This window comes from Euwallacea similis, chromosome 20 (assembly GCF_039881205.1).
Source record: "Euwallacea similis isolate ESF13 chromosome 20, ESF131.1, whole genome shotgun sequence".
Classification (NCBI taxonomy): Eukaryota; Metazoa; Arthropoda; class Insecta; order Coleoptera; family Curculionidae; genus Euwallacea; species Euwallacea similis.
In genome coordinates, this window is record NC_089628.1 from 3,350,980 (window position 1) to 3,375,581 (window position 24,602).

The 24,602-nt window shown below is 38.8% G+C and overlaps 6 protein-coding genes across 11 annotated transcripts; 3 read left to right on the forward strand and 3 right to left on the reverse strand.

Moving 5' to 3' along the window:
• The first annotated feature begins 8 nt into the window (after positions 1–8).
• LOC136415597 (adhesion G protein-coupled receptor B1-like) lies at positions 9–3,763 on the forward strand. The gene is made up of 6 exons (XM_066400239.1): positions 9–267; positions 320–807; positions 864–1,058; positions 1,113–1,346; positions 1,772–1,966; positions 2,046–3,763. The coding sequence occupies exons 1-6, from the start codon at positions 213–215 to the stop codon at positions 2,295–2,297; spliced, it is 1,419 nt and encodes a 472-aa protein (XP_066256336.1). The 5' UTR covers positions 9–212; the 3' UTR covers positions 2,298–3,763.
• A 157-nt stretch (positions 3,764–3,920) lies between these two features.
• On the reverse strand, positions 3,921–8,143 carry hrg (hiiragi). Of its 5 annotated transcripts, XM_066399835.1 has the most exons (11): positions 7,953–8,136; positions 7,407–7,811; positions 7,122–7,244; positions 6,815–7,070; positions 6,504–6,715; positions 6,150–6,447; positions 5,839–6,098; positions 5,265–5,444; positions 5,033–5,140; positions 4,898–4,976; positions 3,921–4,818 (listed from the first exon to the last, which is right to left on the reverse strand). In XM_066399835.1, exons 2-10 carry the CDS (start codon positions 7,740–7,742, stop codon positions 4,938–4,940), a joined length of 1,812 nt encoding a protein of 603 aa, XP_066255932.1. In that variant the 5' UTR covers positions 7,743–7,811; positions 7,953–8,136; the 3' UTR covers positions 3,921–4,818; positions 4,898–4,937. The 5 variants fall into 5 exon arrangements, with proteins under 5 accessions (XP_066255932.1, XP_066255933.1, XP_066255930.1 ...); XM_066399836.1 differs by having other exon boundaries at positions 3,921–4,976; positions 7,407–7,755; positions 7,953–8,139; XM_066399833.1 differs by having other exon boundaries at positions 3,921–4,976; positions 7,953–8,134.
• A 329-nt stretch (positions 8,144–8,472) lies between these two features.
• crc (bZIP transcription factor crc) lies at positions 8,473–17,914 on the forward strand. Of its 2 annotated transcripts, XM_066399848.1 has the most exons (4): positions 8,473–8,630; positions 9,481–9,647; positions 9,713–9,872; positions 16,661–17,914. In XM_066399848.1, the coding sequence occupies exons 2-4, from the start codon at positions 9,540–9,542 to the stop codon at positions 17,470–17,472; spliced, it is 1,080 nt and encodes a 359-aa protein (XP_066255945.1). In that variant the 5' UTR covers positions 8,473–8,630; positions 9,481–9,539; the 3' UTR covers positions 17,473–17,914. The 2 variants fall into 2 exon arrangements, with proteins under 2 accessions (XP_066255945.1, XP_066255946.1); XM_066399849.1 differs by lacking the exons at positions 8,473–8,630; positions 9,481–9,647; positions 9,713–9,872 and adding an exon at positions 13,017–13,424.
• A 268-nt stretch (positions 17,915–18,182) lies between these two features.
• LOC136415327 (transmembrane protein 223) lies at positions 18,183–19,193 on the reverse strand. Its single transcript, XM_066399857.1, has 2 exons — positions 18,696–19,193; positions 18,183–18,482 (listed from the first exon to the last, which is right to left on the reverse strand). Exons 1-2 carry the CDS (start codon positions 19,039–19,041, stop codon positions 18,184–18,186), a joined length of 645 nt encoding a protein of 214 aa, XP_066255954.1. The 5' UTR covers positions 19,042–19,193; the 3' UTR covers position 18,183.
• A 266-nt stretch (positions 19,194–19,459) lies between these two features.
• On the reverse strand, positions 19,460–21,446 carry LOC136415322 (uncharacterized). The gene is made up of 4 exons (XM_066399851.1): positions 21,131–21,446; positions 20,920–21,074; positions 20,638–20,764; positions 19,460–20,382 (listed from the first exon to the last, which is right to left on the reverse strand). Exons 1-4 carry the CDS (start codon positions 21,384–21,386, stop codon positions 19,970–19,972), a joined length of 951 nt encoding a protein of 316 aa, XP_066255948.1. The 5' UTR covers positions 21,387–21,446; the 3' UTR covers positions 19,460–19,969.
• A 1,600-nt stretch (positions 21,447–23,046) lies between these two features.
• LOC136415321 (caspase-6-like) lies at positions 23,047–24,413 on the forward strand. Its single transcript, XM_066399850.1, has 5 exons — positions 23,047–23,236; positions 23,286–23,537; positions 23,589–23,767; positions 23,822–23,960; positions 24,015–24,413. The coding sequence occupies exons 1-5, from the start codon at positions 23,149–23,151 to the stop codon at positions 24,344–24,346; spliced, it is 990 nt and encodes a 329-aa protein (XP_066255947.1). The 5' UTR covers positions 23,047–23,148; the 3' UTR covers positions 24,347–24,413.
• The last annotated feature ends 189 nt before the right edge of the window (positions 24,414–24,602 follow it).

A 24,602-nucleotide genomic window follows, 5' to 3' on the forward strand; every position in this document is an offset into this window, starting at 1 on the left:
GGGCGTTCGTAAGATCTGGTCACCCGTTTAGCTCTATCGATTCAGCTGAGGCGCTCGCGCTGCGAAAGCGCCCAGCCAAGTCTTCGCCCCTCACAAATAGAGCCAATAGAGCCGAAACTTTATTGGGAGACTTGAATGTTTAGCGAGATGGTCCATACACCATGGAGGCCGATCCAGCTTCTTCAATGTGATATTGCTTAGTTTTCGGGCGGATGATGATAGTGCTCATTGGTTTATTATGTGCTTATTCTAATACTTATTTGTTAGGTGAGAATTACGTTATCTGTGTCAATTGTGTATAAGTAAATGGTGTTTTCAGTCAATGCCTTAAGCAAAAACTCGTCGTTGTCATCAACAATTAAACCACCCCCTGAAGACGACTATTACCCGCTGAGCTATGATTACGATTTAAACAATAACTCGAAGGATAATGCCGTCATCAAAACTGATTCCTTGATACTGGTGCCAAATCCGGAGGATATGGAGGCCAAAACTTACGCGGTAGACGTACTACCCAATGTGGAACTTCCAGACGACACACTTGCAGATCCAGATTTAAAAGATCACAACTGCATCGATAATATCATGTATGTATACTACGGGGGCAGCGGAAAGAGCCCCAAAAGCTACGGCACTGGAATCATCATCATTGGGTCGGTGATGAGTTGTGCCGCTCAACTCTTAACGCTGTTCTGCGTGTTGCTCAAGAAATACTACAAAGGCAGGAGAGTCAGCATGATGCTGATTGTGGTGCACATATTTTTCAGCATGTTCTTGTCCAACTTGATTTTCATGTTGGGCGTCTACGTAAGTTATTTTTCCTGCGTGCGACAATTGAATGCGTTTGATCGGTTAATTTTTAGGCCACCAAGAACGGGGAAAACTGCCTGCTGATTGCCATTCTAATCAACATATTCCATCACCACACGGCGATATGGATCTTCCTCTATTGCCTCTACATCTACAAGAAGTTCTGCCGCACTTGGGTAGCCGTAATTTTTACCAACGTGAACTGGTACACTTTCGCAACCCATCTGATGCCGCCCTTAATTACCCTGGTACTGAGGACACCTCTGCAAGGCCGCTTGTCTTAAATAGGCACTGAATTTCAGACCACTTATTACGCCGTGCCAAAGAGCTTCGAAACCAAGAAATTTTGCTTCAAATCGATGCACAGAGGGATGATCCTCAATTTCATGATACCCATCTGCGTGTTGCTGATACTGACCACCGTCTACGCGATCAGCGCCATGATTAAAATCGAGAATCTCGAAGTGGCCAAGCTGGATCATCACTATCGAAGCGAGTCGTTCCAGGGGCTCAGCAAGGAACTGGAAAGTCTTAAGGTTAGGCATGAGGTTGATATATGACTGATTAAGAGTATTCCCAAATCCTGGTCGGCCATCGGTTGCTTTTACTTCTCTGGCGCTCACGCAAACCTGTATAATGCAGATCCATCATCCACGCGGCTTCTTGCCTCTAGTAGATGAAACTCGAGCGATCTTGACCGTACATTGACGTGTCGCGAGAATTTCTAATGTTTAGTCCAAAATAAGCCAGGTGCAAATTTTTCAATGGTACACCCTGTATGTTGCTAAGAATTTGGGTGCATAAAATTGTCACGGACGGCACTGTTTTTGCGAAGAAAAAATTTTCCGGTCAAAATTTTAGGTCTCAAATTTTAAGTCAATTCACGAAGACAGTGGCGTCCGTTTCACACACAATTTCTCAACAATAAATGTATGTGACAAAGTCGAATTGTTTTTTACAGGAACGCAAAGACGAGAGCTTGAGCTACGTGGACGATGAGCTATCCAGTTTGAAAGCCACAAGAAATTGTCTGAAATCTATTTGTGTTATGCAGCTGATGTTCGTTCTTAACTGGTTCATAACTCCCGTGGCCCTCGACGCGAGCCACGAGAGTACCGAGTTGCCTTACCTACAGAGTACCACCTCGATGCTGCTGGTAATAATGAATTAATTATACATCAACGAATGAATCTATGAATCAAATTAACCCTTGATGTTTGTCTTAAATTAAATAGAACTGGTTTATGTTCTACAAGCGCAAGACGCTCCTCCCAATGATCGACTATGCAGTGGAAGAGATATCGGAGAGGGACAAATTGGAAGAGCAGGAATTTCCTTCCTGTTCGGCCACTGAAGTGGTCAGCATCGCGTCTTCGGACAATATTCCGTTGCTCAAATCGGACACGGCTACGGAACTGAAGGAGTTTTGCACTTTGGCGGAAGTAAAGGAGGGTACCATCGATTATATATCCACAATTAGTACTTAGATATACAATTGAATAAAGGGTAACAGCTACCCTCCCTTCAAGCGTTAAACTACGAACAATAATTAAATTAATATACTAGTTACTTCAAGGAAATAATTAATTAATGTTAAATAATTCGGTATAGGAATCACTGTAGGTATCAGTCAATTCTCTAAACGTGACTCAAGTTTTGTGTATATTTTGTAAACATTTAAAACCTTTTCAAACCTCTCAACGTCAAATTCTAAATTATTCGCGTTAGAACACCTAATTCGAGTATCTAAAAGCAAATCTTATACAGGGTGTTTCATAATAGTGTGCCAGAAATTCAGGTGATAAATCTGTGATGATTTTAAGAAAAAAATATGGTATGTAAAGTAAAATAGGTGCAAAGCCACATTTTTTAAGGGGAAAACAATGTTTTTCATTTTACCAATAGCTTTCCCATTAGCATTTTAAACGAAAAATATGATACGTCCCTGGTTTTTCTAAATGGAAATCATTTTTTGAATGTTTCATTTTTCCGTGAAAAAAGGTATCTTGGGTATTTTTCTTAACTTTAACCGTTTTCATGGAAAATTTAATAAATATTATGTTGAACGAATGACATGCGATTTCTCAGTTGTAGATTGTTGCGTTTTATTTTTTTCCATGAAAACGGTTTACGTTATGAAAAGTTTTCATAAGATCTTTTTTCACAGAAGTATGGAGCATATAGAAAATTACTTTTATTAAAAAAAAAAATAGTGGGGTATATTTTTCGTTTAAAATGTTCAGGGTCACATCATTGGAGACGGCAGCTGTGAAACGAAAAACATCGTTTCCCCTTTAAAAGATGTATCTCTACACCTATTTTACGCTAAGGAGAAAAGTAAACTAATAATAATTTGTTATCAACCTGGATTTTAGATAAGAAGCGAAAATGGACCCATATTCATATGAACTTTTTTCTAAAAACCACTCGCAGATTCACCCCCTAAATTTTTGACATACCATTATGGAACACCCTGTATAATGTATCCATTGATAATCTGTGTTCTATAAAGCATTCCTTATCGTACAACTTTCTACATAGCTGTTAACAAATATGTACTCACACATTCCTTCGACGTTTTCAATTCTAACATTCATCGGTGGTTGGTGCGTAAATGAGATGGATATACTAATCTAGAACCAGAATTCTTAAATTCTCGCGTAGCAGTAACAAAAGGCGTTGAGCTAAAATATGGTTATTTTCTAGTAATAGCTCATGTACTAGAAAACTGTTATGTATTTAAATATGATGTATGAAGGTTAATTAATATTGTTAATAAAGTCTTGTAAATACTTTTATCGTTATACGAGAATAAGACATCGGCCTACATCAGTATTACAAATAAGGAAGGTTTGAAGGCATGGGAATTTATCCCATTTGTATAGTGGAGTCAATTGTTCAATGATTTTTAAGATACTAAAAACTACATAATATAAAAACCAGAGAATAACAATCGTTTTTTCCTTTAAAATAAATTCAGCATTATCATGTTTGGCCGAGTTTCAAGGGCGAATCGAGCGAAAGACCTTCGCAGTTATCGATCGATGTTTCACCGGGCCGACCTCGAAATCTGATCCCGCAATAGGTAGCAAGAAATAATAAAAACAGTATTGCTCTTTAGGGAAAAATATTTATTTATTTTCAGTAAGATACAGGATTTACCGGTGACACCAAATACAGCTATATAAAAAAACTGCGGGGACGAATTTAGCGGCTTCGCCCACGAGGGCTAATGAACGTGTTTCCACATAAAATAAAACCTCACACTCTAATCCCCCGACGCTAATTTCGTTCCCGTATGCACTCTCTAATTAATTAGTCTTCACGATAAAATACTCTTTCATCTTTTATTATGGAAATATCTACCCTAACGCACGCACAGAGTGTAAGTACCTACCTATCAAAAAGAATTTTAAACAGCAGCTGGTAAATTATGAAATATTTGCCAGGACGTGAGAACAGTTAAAAAAACGTGAGCTACAGTCCGTCAGTATATGGAATAAGCTGATTTGAAAAAGCATATTTGTAGACAAATAGACTGAGGTAAAATCACTTTCGGCAGACATGTAAGTGACTACCAGCAGAAAGCGACTGTATGACGTTCGCAACTTACTTCATATTCACCGTACAGACTCAAACTATCTTTTGCCGAAAATAGATCCTCTATTTAAGGAAAGCAGCAACGTACTGTTTAAAATTCATCTTCAATGTGACGGTAGAAGTCGAAACTAAGCGAGCAACTACTTCCCTTTATATTAAGATAAAGACTAACGTAGAAAAAATAATAAATCGAGATAGACATACGAACTAGACCTTTTTAATAGAAACTAAGGCTCGACACCCGCAGCACGGGATTGAGCTCGAAGTGACACGAACATCGAACGATCTTTTAACGCCTAAAATGAAACGAAACGGCTCCGCTTGTCCTTAAAATTAAGTCCCGGCTTACTTACATTTCCGACGATTGGCGCCTGCTCCAGGTGTTTGAAGGGATCCCTCAGTATATACCTGGAAGAACCTGAACTGTGCTTACGACGCCGTCCCCCCGCGCAGCATTAAAATACGAAAAATACTAAGTCAACGCTACCTAAATTCCTATTTAAGCCTCAGGTGCCCGGAGGCCTGTTTCATGTGCAGAGTGTTTCCGGTGCGCTTCCCGTAGAATCCTAACATATATAAATAAATTTAGATAGCAGAATATGGTTTTACATGCGTAACTTACCTGCATTGAGGGTAATTTGACCGGACTCGTCATCGTTGACGAGGTAGTTTCGAAGCTGTTGCAAGAGTCATCGTTGGTGGCCAAAGACGTATTCGAACTATCGTCGAACTGGAAATTTGGCAGGCGAAAAGTTTTAAGACAAAAAAAAACACGCATCGTAACACAATCAATACTACTGAATCAAGGAAATGAGGACAGTGCTTAATTTCGATGAAACTCTCTCCCTACTTACACTCGTCGAATTTAATTCGTTGCTCGCACGCCTCAATTTCTTGGAAGACGACTCGCCATCTGTGGGATCAGTAGAGGGCCTCTTCTTCACCTCCGACGTCGTTGTAACGCCGTTTTTAGGGCCGCTAATGCTCGATTTACGCTCACGCTTTATCACCCCCGGAGGCAAATATTGTGACAGCTGAAAATTTACGGAGAATCTCTAAATTACATCCTATCACGCGTAATGAAACAGTCGAGATACATCACAAACCGTAACAATATAGTGAACGTTTACATAAATATAACAAACGTTTGTAAATGAGCATTAAAGCGCATGTTTGCCTTATTTAAACCGATCCTGTATGATTTAGAAGATTTCCATACATTCCCGAGAATTTATATCACCCTGTATGTGTATACTGCGTAAAGGCGTGTAAATTCAAGTTGCTAATAGCGCCATCATTCCGAATATAGAAAAGATATGCCTAAACCAACCCGCTTCCTTTTGAGCTGCCGTTCTTATTATTCTAATAGATCTAACTTACTCTATTTCTCGCTGAAAATAAATTTTCTACTCAGTCAATCACTATTACCTGTTTTCTTTTAACGTGACGCGCCTCCAATCGCATCGTCTCCTTGTACATTTGTATATTGATAGCGTGCTTGTTCACGTTTTCCGTAAACTGTTGAATGTCGTGTGTTAGGTCCACGTTAAGACCTTCCATCTTCTTAAATTCTAGCCCTATAAACCACATGCAGCACTGCGACTTTGGGTCCTTGTGCATCTCAGGCATCGCATAGTTTTCAGGGTTGATGTGCGCTAGGACTATCGACTCGTTTCTTTCCAACGTCACTTGAAATTAATCATATATTGATGTCTTATAACATAAATCTAAATACTAACCAATCAAAAACCTTAGTTTACTTTCGACCAGTCCTGTCCACTCCAAGTGTTCCTTTGCATTGGCTGAACTTACAATCAAAATGATAAAATGGCGGTATTTGGTGAAAAACAAAGGCGGTTCAAATAGTTTTTTCCATGGGGCTTTGCCCAACATAATTTCGTCGGTGATTTCAAGTCCCAGTTTGATTTCTTCCATCATGATGGTTCTAGTGGAGTGTGAAACATTAAAAGTAGAATTTTGTTGGGGGTACGCCGGCGTTATTATGGGCATCAAATGGTAACGATCGGTGACGTTAACCTATTGCAAAGACGACATCACTAACTCAATTAGAGTGTGCAAATAAAGGAAATTACCCTTGGATCCCATGTCGTAAACCCTAAACTAACATTAACAGGCTGTTTAAGCAAAACTGGCTGGGGCCACTGCCACCTTGAAAATATTAAGAAAAATTTATGAACCAAAGTGGCAGGAGCTGCATTGGGGTACAGCTGGCATGTTCTGGCTACCAGCATGGCCCAAGACACCCCTCCCAAGTATCCTAGAACGTTACTGTAAATCCCATGCCCTAAAAACATTATATTATCAAATGGGACACTCTGTATATTTCTTAATTTCATTCTATTATTAGTGATATAGAAAATACTAAATACGCTCAAATGCATACTTTTTGCCCACAGTTTTATAGCTCTCAGAGTTAACCTAAAAGTGTCCACATTTGGGACTAATCTCAGCATTTCATCTGTGACCCTGCATCCATTCAAACTACGCACGCACTTCTGATCAAGATTTTTTAATAAGTTGTCATCTCTAAGATCCATGCTCTCTGGAATTTCCTTTTGTAATAACTTGGCAAATAACATATCTATTTCTATGCCATCAAAATTCATTTTTATTACTGGAACAAAAGCTTCTTCTACAGCCTACAAATTATGGATAATGTGAGGATTGCTAAGGCTGAAGCCACTACCTACCCTCAACTCAGTTACTTCTGACTGTTCTTTTAGCAATTCATAAAAAGAATTAAAAAATTCATTTCTAGACACATGTTTGGGTGCCACACATAGAGCATCTATATCAGCACCCTTGCTGTGAACCTAAAAAAGTTTTCCTTATGGATACTTGACCTTCAAAATTCATACTTTTAAGATATTAAATGCCAAAAACACTACTAAAAACTAGTTGGCCTGTGAAAATGATATAAACAATTCCTATGAATTACCCTACATATATATTCAATATATTCTAGTCAAACCTACCCCTAATCTATAACTCCCAAAAGTGTAAATCTTGCCTCCCACATTCTCAGCCACACTTTCAGGCATATTGCACTTAATTGACAAATCTTTAATCCATCTTTTCACCAGAGAACATAACTTTCCCAATACCAACATTCTGTGGTTCAGATCCTGCTTGCTTTCAAAAACATCGAAAGCACTCAACGTTCCTTCTAGCTCTGTGGTTCTGATCAAATCTACCTGCTTTGGGGGAGCTGCCGATATGGCTGAGGTCATTCCCAACGTGACTGAGCTCTCATCGCTCTTATTTTCCTTGTTGTTGAAGGAAATATTTGTATTGTTACTTGAGGACCACATTGTAGAGGACCACCTTAAAATTTCCCTGTTGACCGTTGGATACAAACACGATTATAAACCTACAACATGCTGAAATGGACGCAGAAAAGGAGGATTTAGTGAGTAAACGTAATGGGGTTTTTTAGAAATATGTCAGGGGAAAAAGCAAAACAAAAACACGTCCATGCGTTGGGGTTACCCAAGAGCGTGCTAACGGGAAGTGGTACTCACCGTCTTTAAATTGAGCAACACGTGCCTTAATTTCTTATCTACCCACAAGCACTGTAAGTAACATGTTAAAATTAACAAGGAAGGAAGGAAACAAAAAGAATTTGGAAACTACAATTATGAAGAACATTCGGCCATTTTGACGTTTTTCCATTGACGTCAGTAGCGGTAGCAATTTACAACCTGCGTTAGTTGAGCGGAACAAACAGAGCGGATGTTCACTTGCCAAGCGATTTCTGTCATCAACCAACAGTTCTGTCATTTAAAGTATCACTTAAAATATTTCTTGCGGGAACTAAAGATCAAATGTTGATGATTTTTATTTGCAAGTGCTGTGAAAATAGTGTATTCTCTCCCCAAACGGAATCAAAGGAAAATTGTAGGAATCTTGCTGGAATTTTCTAAAAGGCTATTGCACTTGCAGTGCAACTTTATCGAGTTCTGATAACTCTGACCAATCTACCTCATTCTCTTAAAAACTCCTAACCGTTCCGGGGCATGCGCCCTGGCAGATGACATTCGGCTTCCAAAGACGCCATTTTGTTATCATTCTTTTATGATTCATGGCTGAGTAAAGTGTGTTTATAGTTTTCATTAAGTGCAAATCCCCAGGCGCCATGGGTTACTAGTTGCTTGCACGTTAGCACACGCAAGTGTGCCAGTAAACTTATTAGATATGCAGTAAGTAATATGTATTGTTGATATTTAGCCAAATTGTTTCGTTAGGAAGTCAGATGAGCTTGTTTAAGCTGCTCTAACGACATTGCAAATTGCGTCAGCAACGTTTTCTCATCACTTAATCTTTGCTTACATAGGTCATAGTATTTGAGAAATTCGTAATTCCTAGAACAGCAGCTATATGTTAGGCACAGTTTTACCACATTACCTAAGGTTACAATAACTTTTTTGAAAGTTGCTTGGGTAACTTATGGGAGCAACCAGCTGCTAAGCATTAATAGCTCCAGGTTATTCTACTTGGCTTTATTAAATGTTACTAATCTGCAGTAAATGATTATTCTACAGTGAATAAAGCAAGAACTTGAGGGCTTTCATAACTATCTTATGCTCATAATCACTCCTTACCTCAGAAATTAGTTCAGAGTGGGCAAAGGTGTGAGCAAATTATATAGTCTTTACAGTTCTTAATATTGAGTTGCAAAATTCCCTTCATTTCACATACATTTATAGTAACTTCAGATTAAATGATTAATGATATTAAGCACTGATATGGTTGGGAACCTGAAAAATTAATTTTTTACTCAATATCATATAAAAGGTATATCTTCAATTGGTTTGAAAGCTTTTTAAGCTGTTACTTATTTAAAACTTGTACCAACTAAAAGAATGAAGAAAAGAAATACATTTTAAAAGTTTGGTTGTTTTATGCTAAGGGATTGCTGAAATACAGTGTTTTTTCAAATTTTTAAGACATTTTTTGATGTTAATACCTCAGCAACCATAGGCATGAGGAAAAAATATTATCAAAAATTGACTTATCTTGAAGTCCTCTACATGCACTTGTTTGTTTTAGGGCCATCATGGCGCTCCTTTCGCTTGCCGTAATAGTTCCGGCACAAATTGCTCACTTAAATGATCTTCCCTTCTCAACTTCATATTCAAGCAGATCTACAAGACACTCTCAACATGCACTCCTTGCCACAATGGAAAGAAGAGCCTGTGTCGCCCCTCAGCAATGAGGTACTAATCATCATTTATGCAAATATTATCCCCTAAACAGATATTTTCTTTTCAATTATGTATAGGAGGTTTCACTGCTTGACAACACATTCTATCAATCGGCACTCGACGACTTAAAATTCGAAGATGGTCATTTCGAGGATTGCGAAAGCAAGGCTGAGGTGGCTTCTCAAATTTTGGAAAATCTGGAAAAATTGGTGGATCTAGATGAACTCATCAAATCTGGTACGTGATCGATGGTTAATTTCTTGAATATATATTTCTTCTTATCAGTATTGTTCATTCACAAGGTGAATTCCTAAATTCAATTTGGCTATCATGCGCCTTTACAAAGGAGGAAAAATAATGTTAAATGAAAATTGAAAAGTAGCAGTATTCTGCCGCAAGGCACAAAATTAAAATGAACATGCATAAACAATAAATAAAAGCAGGTACCTGACTCAAAACTACTAAGCACAATTAAATTGTTACTTCCGAATAATTAGATTACTTGAGAGCAGTTCAATTATTTTTTAAAAGTAATTCAATGCTCTCTTTGAGTAATTGGTAATTGAATTACTATTTTTGAGTAGTAGCCAGAGATCTGGCGATTAACATTTGCTCACTGCCACTAGATTGCACCAGTTCGTACCGTTGTTAACAAACTTATTATACTACTGTATGGTAATTCTCTATTATTAAGTAACTATTATGGACTTGCGCAGCCCCCGGACTGGTTGGACTTTAAGTATTTTACTGTTTTATACGTGCACTAAATCAGCAAAGAAAATTATGCGCTCTGCCTGATACAATTGATAATTTATGCGGAATATTTTATTGCTGTTCTGTTGTTTTTTTTATTCGAGTGGCAAGATTGCTGGTTGCCACCCAGAGACGTCAAGTATTGGTACTGGCGCTAAATTATAATCGGACCGTGCGTAAATCCAAGAAATTATAAAATTGTTTTAACAGCTTTGACCTCTCGTTTCACCTCTCACCACCACTGCCACTGATAAGCGGCGATACGTTTATGCATTAAAATGAAACGTGTAGTTCAAATTGTGGAATTTTGTTTATGGCGGTCGTTTCTTATAATTTATTCGTAATGCCGATGGAATTAAGGGTTTCCCTAATGCGCCGATAATTAGATAATTATCAACTCGAATTAACCCGAATTGGATGCAATAACAAAATGGAAAGCGATTAGTTCTACTAGGTATTAAGAAATTGTTAGTTTATCTAAGATGCTATTTATTTAACCCAATTTTTAGGCCTTGTGACGGACAGTAAACATTCTTTCAATCGGGTTTGTATAATTGAGACAAAGCCACTTGGAAACAAAAGTTATCATCAGTTTGTGCATGACGTTGACCTGCTCCTATTCCAAACAATTTTTTCCCATCCAGGCCAAAAGCCATTAAAGTAGTTCGTTGTCTAATCAAGTCTAATAGTGAATTTAGCGGATACCTAAAATTCAGGCTGATTTTCACTAAACCACGCATTTGTTGATTCTATGAACTTCCTTCTATGTAATGTGTACGGAACGGATGCGGACTTTAAAATTTTCTTTTATTGCTCACTTGCCGAGACTTCCCTTCCAAATTTCCCGTAATTTTTCTATATATGGCAACATAGCATCATTTAACAGCTCTGACGTTTCAGCAGTTTGTAATGCATTTATTGTATTGCTGTCACAATACAACGTCCATCTTTGAAACAAAAGCATATCGAGATGTTGCCATCTACTCCCTGAGTAAAAATCTTATTGCTATTAGAGATAGCACAAATTCCCCTCAAGAATTCATGTTACAAAAAAGGAATGGTAAAAATTTTGAGGAACGCAACAGTTCAGTTGTGCTTTCTTTACAGCATTGATGAATTGCTAATCGAATTCGCTGTAAATCTCGTGCTAAGCGCTCTTCCTCGTTCAGAGCCACATGTTTGTAAAGAACCACTTTCGTAACTTGTAGTCTACGTCTAGTGAGAATACTTTCAAATTTTATGCGAAGCTTGTGGAACGGATATGGGATGGAAACGAAACGTATAGTGAAAATAAATCTTAATGGCGTTACGTGTTTTCTAATCTATAATGGAAGACGTAAACCTCCTCTTTCCTTCTAAAAGGATGCTGTTTAGTCAACTTTCCATTACCGTCGATTCTACCTCTCCTATACTTCAGGTCTTTTTCGATTTTTTTCGCAGATTTCACGAAAATTTCTCCTCTGATATTTCATATCAATTCGTTTTTTTTTTTTTTGGCAAATCAGAAACTGCCTCTCTTTATAAACAATTTGTGTTCTTATCAGAAAGGAGCCGTGACCTGGTCTGTCGAGGGTCGAGAGGGTTATGTGTTACTTTAAAAAGTGGACATTGCCAAGAAATATAGGAATTTTCCTGAGAGGCCAAAATAAATCCCAAGGCAACTAGCCTCTTAGTTGCGAGCCTAAAGCGTTAGAAAGAGTGGGAAAGTCTCGAACAAGCGAGAGATACACTTGAGAAGGATTTGTTATTTTTCCATTGGCCACCAGGAACGTTCTTGCGATGACCATGCATTTGTATTTTTAAAGCCTTGATTAATCAGAAATGCCCGTGTTTTGACAATGCTACAATTTGGCAATCTGACGTAGGAAACCACCGGCGAGTTACGTTTAAGATGCTCCACCATGTATTCTTTAAAGGTGGCCATTTCTGCATCATCATTAGCGAAATTTTTATGTCGTCGACAAAGGATTTCTTAATACATGCTTAAAGCATGCGTGCTCGCATATATGTATCTGCCAAAAATTACGTGAACGTCAAACGCAAATTTTACGTTTACGCTTAAAACGTCCCGTGTACCTGCGTATTTTGACCGGAGCTACGTATAAGTAATATATAAGAACTCTCAAAACTTCTTCAATGCGTGAATAAATTTCAGCAACTTTGAGGGAGATTGCAGGTCAATTGTTTGGAGACCCTGTACCATAGAAGTGAGTCGTTTGCCAAGATTGGGTTATTTAGAACTTTTCATTAATCGTCAAGAGAAGCCTGTTCTCATAGCTCGTAATACGATAACAATAACGCTGTGTACGTACGCGCGCATTTATCATGTATGCCAATATTTGCATAATTCATCTTGTATGATCACGTGGTCCGGTCTTAAGTGAAGAGGGACCCTGGCAGCAGTCGTTATCTGAACACCTCCAGTCTCCACCGCTAAAATGTAATATTCACTAATTTACTGTGATAATAATTGGAAAAATCTAATTTATTAAGAATTTTATCACACAGTAGTTGCTCCTTATCTGTTGATCTGGTATGGTCACGTGGTCGCGTCTTAAGTCGGGAGAGGGGGGCAGCGATCGCGATTTGAGGACATCCAGTATCTGCTAGCCAGCCGCTAATGTTTAGTGCTCAGTAGGCGGTCGCCGTATCTCCGCAAACGCGTTCTAATCAAAACCGATCGTATAGCTAGTTTACACGTGCAGTGGGAACTTTCCCCATTAAGGGGAGTCCACAAAGAATCCGTGACAGTGCGTCAGCCGAAGTCCCGATGTCATCCTGTGCCAATGTCTCTTCCCACTTTCGCGACTAGCATGCAATTCAGCTACCATTACACGTGGAATAGGGAAATCGTGTTCAACTCACAGAAGCTGGTCAAAAGACGTTGAGGGATCGCCACAGCCACCCCCCAAACCCCCCTATAAGACGTCACTGCCATCGTTACCACCTAGGACAAAAAAGAGACTATTTTATTTGCTGTGTTGAATTGACGACCGCGGTTGGCCCTAAACGCCGCCAACATGGCCCTTTGTTACGGTAGGTGATGTTCCAAGCATCCTAACGAGCAATCAAAAGACAATTTACCGTCTTTTGATGATTAATTAAAGTTGAAGCGGCCTTGTCCGCCGTTTAACATCAATCCGTCTGCGTTGCGGACCTACTTCTACAAGATTCAATGTTTAACTATAGCGTTGCCTATTTATAAAGTCGCACGGATCTAAGTCGAGTGAACCTGGAGGATGTGTATCGTGTGTGACCCAAATTAATGTAGAATCCGACTACAGACTGACTAAAGCTGTTTTCGAATTCTGTTGAATCGAGTTGGAAACAGGTTTTCAGGCGTAATTAAAGCGGCAGACTCTGCTGTATGATCGGTAAAAGTTTGATGTTGACAATTTTACAGCCAGCTAAGGCCATTTTATCTTTCGTTTGTGCTGAATAAACCTTATCTGGCCCTGGGGTCATTCGACGTTATCTGCTGTCCTTTGAGCTGCCATTGATGGTGTTTGCTAAGCGCCAATAATTGTTGTTCTTTGTTTTGATGTAGGCAAATGCTTAATTAGAATAATATTACTAGTTGTCAGCCTTCGAATGTAATATTCACATAAACAGTGTGCGACATCACGCTCTATTTGCTGTATCAATTTATTAAATCTAGGATTATTTTTCATTTTCCATACCTCCGGCCACGATATATCCACCCTGTTTATTACTAACTGCTAATGGCGTCCTTGGTTTCTTCCTGGTTGAGTGTGCAAACACACGTTTCACCTGTTACGTCTTAATGTATCACTATGTTGAAATACAGAACGTTCAGTGCATTGACTCATTGCGTAATGCTGTAGAAGGAATTTGGAATGTATTCTATTTTGTTTTGGTTTTGGTCTGGGTGCCACCTTAGTGCTGTTCTAAGTATGGAATTGTCAGCGTTTACGCAGAAAAAGGCACGACGAATATGAAGCAGTTGATCAAATTACAATATGGAAATTTGCCGCGTTAATTTTCGGTCAGATCGACTGTAAAATCGCTATTTGCAGGCGCGCGTGATGGTGAAGTAAACGCATTTACGCACCTGCTGGAAGTGATTTGAAAAATTTCAGTCAATAGCGAAGTCATCGTAGTAATTAATGGTCGGCAAGAAATACGTTTCTACGGTAAATTTTCCAACGGACAAATAGTTTCGCCCACGCTACGCTACTGTAGTCGAGAATTCAAGTTGTAGTTTTCTGGTGAAGGGGACTCTAGATAATTTTGCATTACATTAATCAGTCGTTTAGCTAATAGCTGGGCGTCGTTCACGGTGAGCGAAATGGGGGTTTATGGACTCAATTTTGTTACACCACCGCTTGAAGCTCGACTTATCTCGAGAGAACTTTGAGGAATCTCAATTTAAATGGCTCCAAAATTCCCCAAAAGTGATTTAAAACAATCCATTTATTCCGCAGATTTGATTCACGTTTCAACGCCAAATCTCGTTTTCTGTTTAACTTTGTCAGTCATCTTTGCGACTATTCAATTGATACTGGTCGAGTTAGGTCGGTCGTTTTCTTCAGCCAGTAGCCGCCAGTCTTGTAAACATTATACGTTCGTGGAAAAATCCCATGATAAACAATGTAAAGTTAGAAATTCTAATCTACTTGTGCATAAAGTAGTTCTCTGCATTTGTGTGTAGTATTTGATTTATTAAACGTATCGAAACCTTGAGAAGTAAATCGTTGACTGGTGGGTCCGATCGGTGATATTATTTTATGGTCGCATGTTCGCGATACAGACCAAACGACCAAATCGTTACGTGCAAGAGGGACAGCGGTTCTTAGAAATGCCAATCGGCTTAAATGAGGTTTGGTGCGTATGTTCGCATCAAAAAGAAATACCCCGATCACCAGCAGGTTTCTATTGAATCGATTGCGTAATCGAAGAACGAATGTGGGGAAAATCACGTTCGCCAAATTCCCAAGAATTATTATATTCACCATATTTTCAAGAAACATTGGCGATGGCTTGGAAGACGTATTCCTTCCAAGTTAGGCGACGGCACGAACTGAAGTAATATGCGATACATCAACGTTGGGTATTCATTACCGCACTTGTTGACATTTTCCCTTAAAAAAAAAACTAGTGCTATACAAGTTGACATTTGCAAGACCGTGGTATAAATAACAATAAATGTGGACTAGTCTAGATGTTTAGATAATCGCAAGTACAGATGCAATTAGAGCTCCAAGGTTACTATTTTACTATGCCGGTAAAAAATATACGTCGACTGCCAAAAACCTTGTTAATTGATTTAAATTGAATCGAAAGTCTCGTTCGCTGCAAAGCAGCAATTTTATTAAGGTGCTTATTTGTTGCGTAGCAGCTATCGATAAATATTTAGTATGTAAAAAATATTCCTTTTGATTTTGCGATTGTTATCGTTGTGCTGCAACCGTCGTTTGACGATCAAGATCGGAAACGAAACAATCTCAATTCAGCGCCCGGTCAATTAGAATCAAGTCCTATTGATCAATCGAGTTAATTGATTTGTTTTATTTTCGATATTCGGTTTCTAAATGAGTGCGAGTTGCCCGTTTATTTGACCCTCCTTGCATTGAAAAAATGAATTACATAAAATCAAGGCAATCCGGGCAACGGGTTAGGTGCAAAGGCACGGTAGGTGCAGCTAGGCCGGGTATCGTTTCGCTTTAGTATACTGTTGCTTTGTCTCGATTCTAACGCAAAGGGGGGAATGAAAATATCTCTTGTACCAGTTCCAGGGTCGGCCAATATTTGTTACCAAGCTAAAGTTTCTTGTGCGTGCGCGACAACATAAATGCAATAATTCATTATTAATTCTATCAGATTAAATCCATAAATTAGTAATAAAAAATTAGCAAATTTACTTGAGTCGTTACAAAATGTGTTTGCTTCAGAGGTTGCTTGCATTCATTAAATTATAGAGCGAGCACCATCGCCACCGAAGGGAGGGTGTCACGAGACGTCATCATCATCGAGCGCAAGAAACATAGATATCATTTTGTTATTAGCAAAATCATGTCTCAGTGTCGTTATGCAATCATAGAGAACACCACATCCAGGACGTTCTCATGTCGTTTTCGGCAGAAAAGAATTCGGATTAAAATAAAGGTTGAAAATCCAAATTATAAGAAAATTCCTATGTTTATTCTCATAACGGTAATCTTAAAAAACGTTTCTCAGGCTCGTTGAAAAGTTTTTTTTTTTTTTATTATTATTGGCGCTAGAACGATTAATGAATTTTTCTCCTATTTCAGAACCATCGTTCCTGCTGGACGACAAAATGCTCCCCTTATTGGACGAGGTGGAACCTCCGCGTGCGGTACCGGTCATCTTCAAATCCGAGTACTTTAAACCGTCGGAGGAGCACACCTACTTGTACAACGAGTTCGAGAAGGTGTACTTGGAGCTAAACAACGGCACGCTCACCCCGCCCCAAAGCCCTCCAGTCATGACCACCCTTGGACCGCTACTAGGAACATACGTACCTGTACCCAAAGAAGCCATATTCTCACATGTACCTGAAAAACAAGCCCCTGTCCAACAAGTGCTCTCTTTCTCCCCCGTAGTACCGGACGTGAACTATTCCACCATGCACACTCCCCAGCCGGATATCGCGCGCGGGCTGGCCGTAGTAGATGAGTTGGTACGCAGCACCGTCGAAGATATGCAATGGGCCAGTGGCCCTGCTTCGCCGGAAAGCAGCAGCAACAGTAGCAGTTTTGGGGATAGCTCGTCTTCGGAAGATCCGGAGTGGGTTCCGGAACCGATCGAGAACTATAAGGACACGTCGTTCAGCCCGGTTCTGAAACAGGCGAAGAAGCGGTCGAAGCCGTACTCTCACAGTCCCGACGATAAAAAAAACAGGAAGAAGGAACAGAACAAGAATGCCGCCACTCGGTACCGTATGAAAAAAAAGGCGGAGGTAGAGGAGATCTTGACTGAAGAGAAACAACTGCAGGATGCTCACAGAGAATTGGACGGGAAGATCACGGATCTCCAAAGGGAGATCAAGTACTTAAAGGGGTTGATGCGCGATCTCCTTAAGGCCAAGGGCGTTATCAACTAAACACAGCAAGTTTAGGTTTTTATTATCGTTGTCAAATGACTGATGTTTGTTCAGCAAATTATTTTAATTTTCAATTATTGTCATGTTATTACGGTTAAATTGCGAGCCGATTGATAGAATCGCATTAAACACAAGGGAAGATGTTTTAAGTTATAAGTTAGCACGTAGGTAAACGGCCCCAAGATGAGTGCGCTTTGTCCTAACTTCACAGGCCTGCGCGCTGATCTTGTGAGCCGATCTTTTTTTTATCTATCAATTTAAAATAGGAATAAGAAGCAGTTTATCATTTAAATAACTAACACGTCATTTCCGCTAACACGTTACTAATTAATCAGAAGCAGGTGGGACTTAGTTTATTGCGAACTATTGCAACTTCAATAAGTACTCGGCGTATAATATGTTATAACCAATCTTAATAGTGAATATAATTTTGAAAATAGAATAGTATTGTTACTTATACTGAATTCGCACGTCCAAAATTTGTCTGAAAATTTCAATTTCCTTCATTTGTAAGATCAGAATCAGAAAATTAAAGTTTTGCGGTGCCAAACACATTTACCATATATATGCTCAAAAACATCTTAACGTGGTGCAACGTAGATGTGAGTAATGAAACTGAACGTTGAGTAGTAAAATAAATTTTCCTTTGTTTAGCAGTTAGTGATTTTTAGTCTCCTTAGAATTGGCATTTGAAATAAAACACATTAAAATTTAATTCCTCCACACTCTCTTTAATCCAGCAGTATTATCAAACAGCAAAGCGTTTTTAAATTCTCCATTCATATCAATCATGTAGTGAAACCAATGTCCCTTAACTTTCAAGGGTATAAATGATGATGCAGTAGATCGGTCTTGAGTGGCACTAATATACTGCAAATCTAAAGTGAACATTCGCTTCTTGCCAAAAGGGGCATATGTGACAACTGTCGCTTGATTGCCTCCTTTTCTCAATATTAAATATTTAACTGCTCGCAGGGTGTATATCCAGGTTACTGATAAAATACCCCAACCTATAAAATTTGCAATGTATTTTTCTGTTGTAGAATTATGGTCTAAGGCTGGTTCCACAAAATTTAAAATGGATATATATAAATATTTTATTGAAAATTGTGATTTACATGGGATTGATTCCTATTAGTGGACTTTCACCATTTGCAGTGAACCAAACCCCACTGCAAATCAACAACTTGGCCTAAATATTATTTGTATATTTGTAAACCCACCTATAACGAAAGAAATGATTGTGAAACTGTTCTTCCACTTTGTATCACCAAAGTTGATCTTTCGCCACCACACATCTTTGCTATTGGGAGTTACAGGGATATCCTTTAAAGTTTGAAAAGCGGTCATCGATAAATAGCTCCAAAAACAAAACTGAGACACTCCAAACCAATTCACAACTTTAAAGAATCGGTCATTGTTTGATTTGTATAATATCACGTCCTTTATCACGTTTGTTTTTACGTCGAGGCTCCTTTGGGTTGTGAATTTTGAAGAATTGCTCAAGATTTGTTGACCGATTGACGGGATCTGTCTGCCTTTCGAGCAAAAGTTGATCAGGGAATTCATATTTTTCGACGTTTTTAATGCGTAATGTTCGAATTGTACGTTATTTTTTAAATAATTTTAACTTTGAAATTGAACATGAACAATAACCTTAACCTAACTTAAAATCTATGTGCACCTTTTGACGTTGCGCGAATACGACGTTTTCGAGCTGAGACAAAGGAAAACGGCAATAACGCACGATTGGATTAGAATTATCGTTAATTTTTTTTTGCAACGATAAAACGACATTTTATTGTGCGGGGCATAATCAGACACCTCTATAAACACATAAATATGTCGACGACTTAGTAATTCTTAAATTTTAGTATAAAAGTTAGCAACACGATAATGATAAGCAAATTGAGAGAGCCATCTTTGGGGTGAAGCGTTACTGAACGAGGTTACTACTACCGTTGCTATTTAATCCCTCTCCAGACTTCGGTACCACCGCAGAACTGAAACGGAAAGACGGGGGGAGAAAAGGGGGAAGTCGTGAGATAGGAGGGCGGAGGTGCGGTCAAGAGTAGTAAATTCGTTAGTTGGCCTTTAGATTTCTTTCATACATCAACATGCATCAACTATTGAGAATTTCCCCAATAATACTCTGACAAATACTTAAAATTTAAAGAATTAATTTTTTGGCACGCCCAAGTGCATTCAAAAGCCTTGACGAAACCCCTTTATCAGCAAAGTTGCCTATTTGGAGTTAATTAATCGCGAATTACTTGCGTCTTACGTGAATTGCTTTAATTAAAGATTAACATAATACAAAAAATGATTTTAGAGTACCCAGTTCCACATATAGTTGCTAAATTCCCTATTCTTGTTCAGGCATCCATACTGGCTTTGTAATAGAATTAATGGATCCCTGAGCCATTCCCATTTCTGAATTGTAAAAACTAGTGAAGAAGTATGCTTCTTCACTGATAAATTTCTCAGCTACAATATCCTATTTTATCTCATTCCTATCACCTACTTCGGAAGATTGGCTCTGTTCAGCTGCAGAAGACCCCACGACCTTATTGCTATTTGGTGGACTTTCCTTCTTCCAATTCACGCTCATTTTTTTTTTCAAATATTTTAATACACTCTCCTTTCTTTTCGGTTTATCCACTTCTGATGTGGCAGCACATTCAGACCACTGTTGGTGCATCTCTTTCAACTTCTCTTTCAATTCATCGGTGCCATTACGGATGTCCAGATGATATCCTCTATATTGGTGCAACTTAACGTAAAACTTCCTGGTCATCGTGGATATTAGCAAAGGAGGGCTGTTAAGGCTTACGCTGGCCAAGGTGACGATGTCTTCTTTGTCGCCGTAGGTTTCGATGTTGCTGGTTAATTCGGATAAGAAGTTGACACCTGCAGAAGGTTTTTCTCTTAAAACTGGTCGATACTGGACAATTTGTACGTATTGACTCAATTAGTTCTTTTGCTAATGGTTGTGTTGGTTCTATAGAGGACACCGGGAGTGGACTCTGTATGTAGAAGAAAACACTCTTCTTCGCTTAGAAAGCAGGGGCGGACGAAGCATGAGTTTAGAGTTTGGTATTGATAGATCCAACAGGGCCGTAATTAAAAGTTTTGAGGTAAACTCTTTCTTCTAAAGGAACTTACCGTCATTATCGAATTTATCTTGTATAATGAGCATATCCGCCTCTGAAGGTGTTTCGTACTCTGCTGGCCATTTCATACTAGCCCGAGGATGGTCTGCTTGCGTACGGGTTTTTGCTAGAGGGGCCGCCTAGAAAAAGTTGCATTAATATTTTCCTTTTTGCATTGCGTTGATAACAAATTCATGGGCCGTAATAAGATCATTTTGCTGCCTCAGTATCTTCGACAGACATGTGCGCGATTCACCGATCGTCAGTAACCTTAATTGCTGCGTCTGCAACTCACCACAAAAATGAAGATTTTCGGTTTGTTTTTCAATTCCAGACACTCTTTGGAGTTGAATTTGGTCCAGATGTTCCTCATGACTTTCCTATTGTATGTGACCTGGGAGAATACCATTATAACTCCGTCGCAATCTTTAGCTTTAACTTTTTTGAGCACTGCAACAAGGGACATATTTGCTATGCGACTTTTACTGTTTATTGATTAGAATTACCCTCATCTATCCAGCTAGAAGTCACCTGTTCCTCCATGTCCTCTACATCGGTTTCGTTGGTTTGGTACCCCAATTGCTCCATTACCTGAAGGAAATAACGAGCCTCTTTGTCGTTAGAATCTCGCACCAACTCGACCAACAAGTTGCCGTTTGTTTCTCGCTCGAATTCATCAGAGATCAAGTCGATGGAAGGTTTGATATAGATATCCTCCCAATCATCGCTAATTAAATGTTTTCTAGCGTCACTTTCGGTCATTTCTGATCACTTAAGTTTAATTGAATTTTTTGGTTGTTCCAATATCGTGAAACAACATTAAGGTACTGAAACAATAATCATAGTTTGACTTATTTATCAATACTCCCATTATATCTGATAATGATAAGATATAGGTGAATAACTATGCTGCTTTCTCTCTCGAAGTCCATTGATTTTAGGGGAATTAGACATATTTACATATGTTAATATGGCCTCGTTGCTTGAGAATTTGATCGATATGTCTTGCAGAATTTTCACGTGAAACGAGGAATGGCTGTGAGGCTATTCTCAATACATAAAGTTTGTAGTCAGATTGGTGTCAGTTAAGTTTATGAAAACTGAATCTCTCAGGTTTGCCTTGCTGTTACTCTCGAAAGGTTCCTATCAACAGCGTGTCCAAAAGCAACTGCGTAATAATCCGTTATTTTCACATAAAATTCCGTCAAGTGGTTTTCATTATTTCCTCATTAGATACTCGGAGTGAAATCTGAATAGAGATCAATGTTAATACTTTAGTTGGTTCGCTGGTTTGATCAGCTTTTCACCGATAACTGGGAATCATTTAGAAGGATGTGAGAAGTCACGATTAGTCACGGTTGAAATTTACAGTTCTTTATCACTTAATCTACTTGAATTTTTTGATAGCGCTGAGATCTCGCCAATGGAAGTAATAAAATTTTAAAATTTCGCAAGCACTTTGGCATTTTGGTACGCCAATGGCGATTTTCATAAGGATCGCACGCAGGACGAGCTGATACGTCGATGCGCGCGATTTTTTTGTAATTTACGATTATTTACCCTCGAAATGTTGAAAAATTGTTTACGTGCCAAAAAGCGAATACTTTAACATATTAAATTATTTTAATAAGTAAAAAATCCGATGAGTTTTCAGGCCGAAACCGAGGATGTCGTCTTGCGCCAGGTAGCCAACAATCGATGTTAATCGAAACAATATTGGTTGCAGAGACCATTATGAAAAGGGGGGAGTTTTGGCGTTGCCATCCAAGAATAAAGATAATGCGCATGTAATTTTGGTTGAAGATTTCTTAAAATTAACGTGTACGAAGGAATAGATACTGATTAATTTGCAATATTATCCAAAATTGGGGAATTCCCAATATTCTGTTTTTGGAGTCTTATCTCCGATAGGTAATCAAGTAGTTGCTCGTCTCTTATGTCGATGTCTGAGACTGTACACGGCGCGCTAGAATTTCGTTCCAGGACCAGTTGGAGCTCCTTCCTGCTGGTTCCAAATCTGAACTAAAATAGTCACTTTTCAATTGAGCCTCATTATTCTCGAAGTCGTTATCGTCATTCAAATCCTCAGTAGTGAGATACTAACTTATGACGAACACACAATAGAGATGTTTATCACACACTTGGGCCTAATTATATCGCATTCACAGATGTTCTTTATTAGTACAACTATCTCGATAATGATTTTCAATAAGAACACATTTTTATGAAAACATGGGTGTATTTGCGATTAATCCAATCAGAAAAGTGATGGTGTGTCGTTTGAATTTGGAAATTTGGAAGAACTTTGAAATGAGGCCAGAAACGTAGGAATATAATAAAAAACCGCTTCTAACGAACTCGTGTTCAATTGCATGAGATAAAAATAAAATATGATTAGATAAAACCCTGGTTCCAAGTATAACGAAAGTGGGTTTATTTCTCCTGCATACACAACGACGTACGTAGATACAAAAAACTGGTAGCCATTACTCAGCAGTGAATCCCTTATCGCCAAGCTGCAGCAATGTCCCTTCAACAAACCTCAAGTGATGTTACAAAGTGGAAGACTCGCACCGGTGTATTACCCAAACCTATCATTAACCATGCAAGTGGTAAGTGGTTTTCACTAAAAATTTTCCATTTTCACAGTTCGTTTCTCAGACATACCACTTAAGGAAAGAGACCATTTGTCTCCAGTAGACAAGTTTGAATATGATCGCCAAGGGTCAGACCCTGGTAGGATCATTATATTCAACCAAGAATTTGGAGACGATTCGACATTGAAAAGAGAAGGGTCCAGGCGAGATGTCAATGAAATCATCTTGTGTTTTCAACGATTGGGGTTTAATATATTCGAAGAAGACGTGTTGGTGGACAAAACTGAGGACGAAATTCTCGGAAAGCTCGACTCAGGTCTTAATTGCGAGGCGAAGTCGACGTATTGACTAAAATATATTGTTATAGTGATTGAAGACACAGAATCCTTGAAAAAAATCAACTGTCTCATTATCTTCTTTTTTACTCATGGTGACACCAAAAACTGTTTGTACGTCAAGGGTGGTACCATGAATTGCAGCGATATTTGGGTCAAATTCCTGAACTGTCCAATTTTGCAGAAAAAGCCCAAAATGGTCGTCTTTCAGGTCAGAATAAGCTATTAAACAAATGTATGCTCTCTAATGACTGATTTCCATCAGGCATGTAAAGGGGAAAACTTCAGCTTGGTCGACGGGAAAAATGTAACCAGCAAAAATTCGTCTGAGTTGCTGGACATGGATAGCTTCAGTGTCACACAATTACCCAATAATATGCTCATACTATTTTCTACTACAGAAGGTATGCAGATAACATAATAATAATCAGTTCTACGATTAACATAAACTTCATTAGGCAATATGTCGTATCGGCACCCCGTCACAGGCACTTGGTTCATCCAGGAGCTCTGCAGGAACTTCTCCATGTACGGCAGAAGAGATGACGTCATCAGCCTGATTACGAGGACCATGAAGTGCGTCTGTGGCAACTACTACCTTCAGCTTGAAAATGAGATCTCTGCGAAGCAAATGCCCATTTTTGTGTCGACACTCACCAAAAAGTTTTACCTAAATCGAAACAAAGACAGGCATTTGCTGCTGGAAATTAACAGAAAACAGGACGAACTGTTGGAGTTGGTGAGGGAAATTTTGGAACTTAGCAAGCAACAAAAGGCCAGCAAGAAGTGATGATTAAATCAATTGTAAGATAGGAATTTTGCACACACATGTATCAATTATGCTTATGAAGTAAAAATTTATGCTATGAGATTGTGCTTCAAATTGATGACGCACGATAACGTGCTTCTATGGAAAGTGCAGTTTTCGCATTGTTCCCTCTTTCGAACGGTAAACAAAGCCGTCGCTCGAAAGCTCTTTTGACGAGTTGATTGATCATTTGTGACGATCCTGAAATCTAAAAAACAGCGACGGAACAAAGGAAACC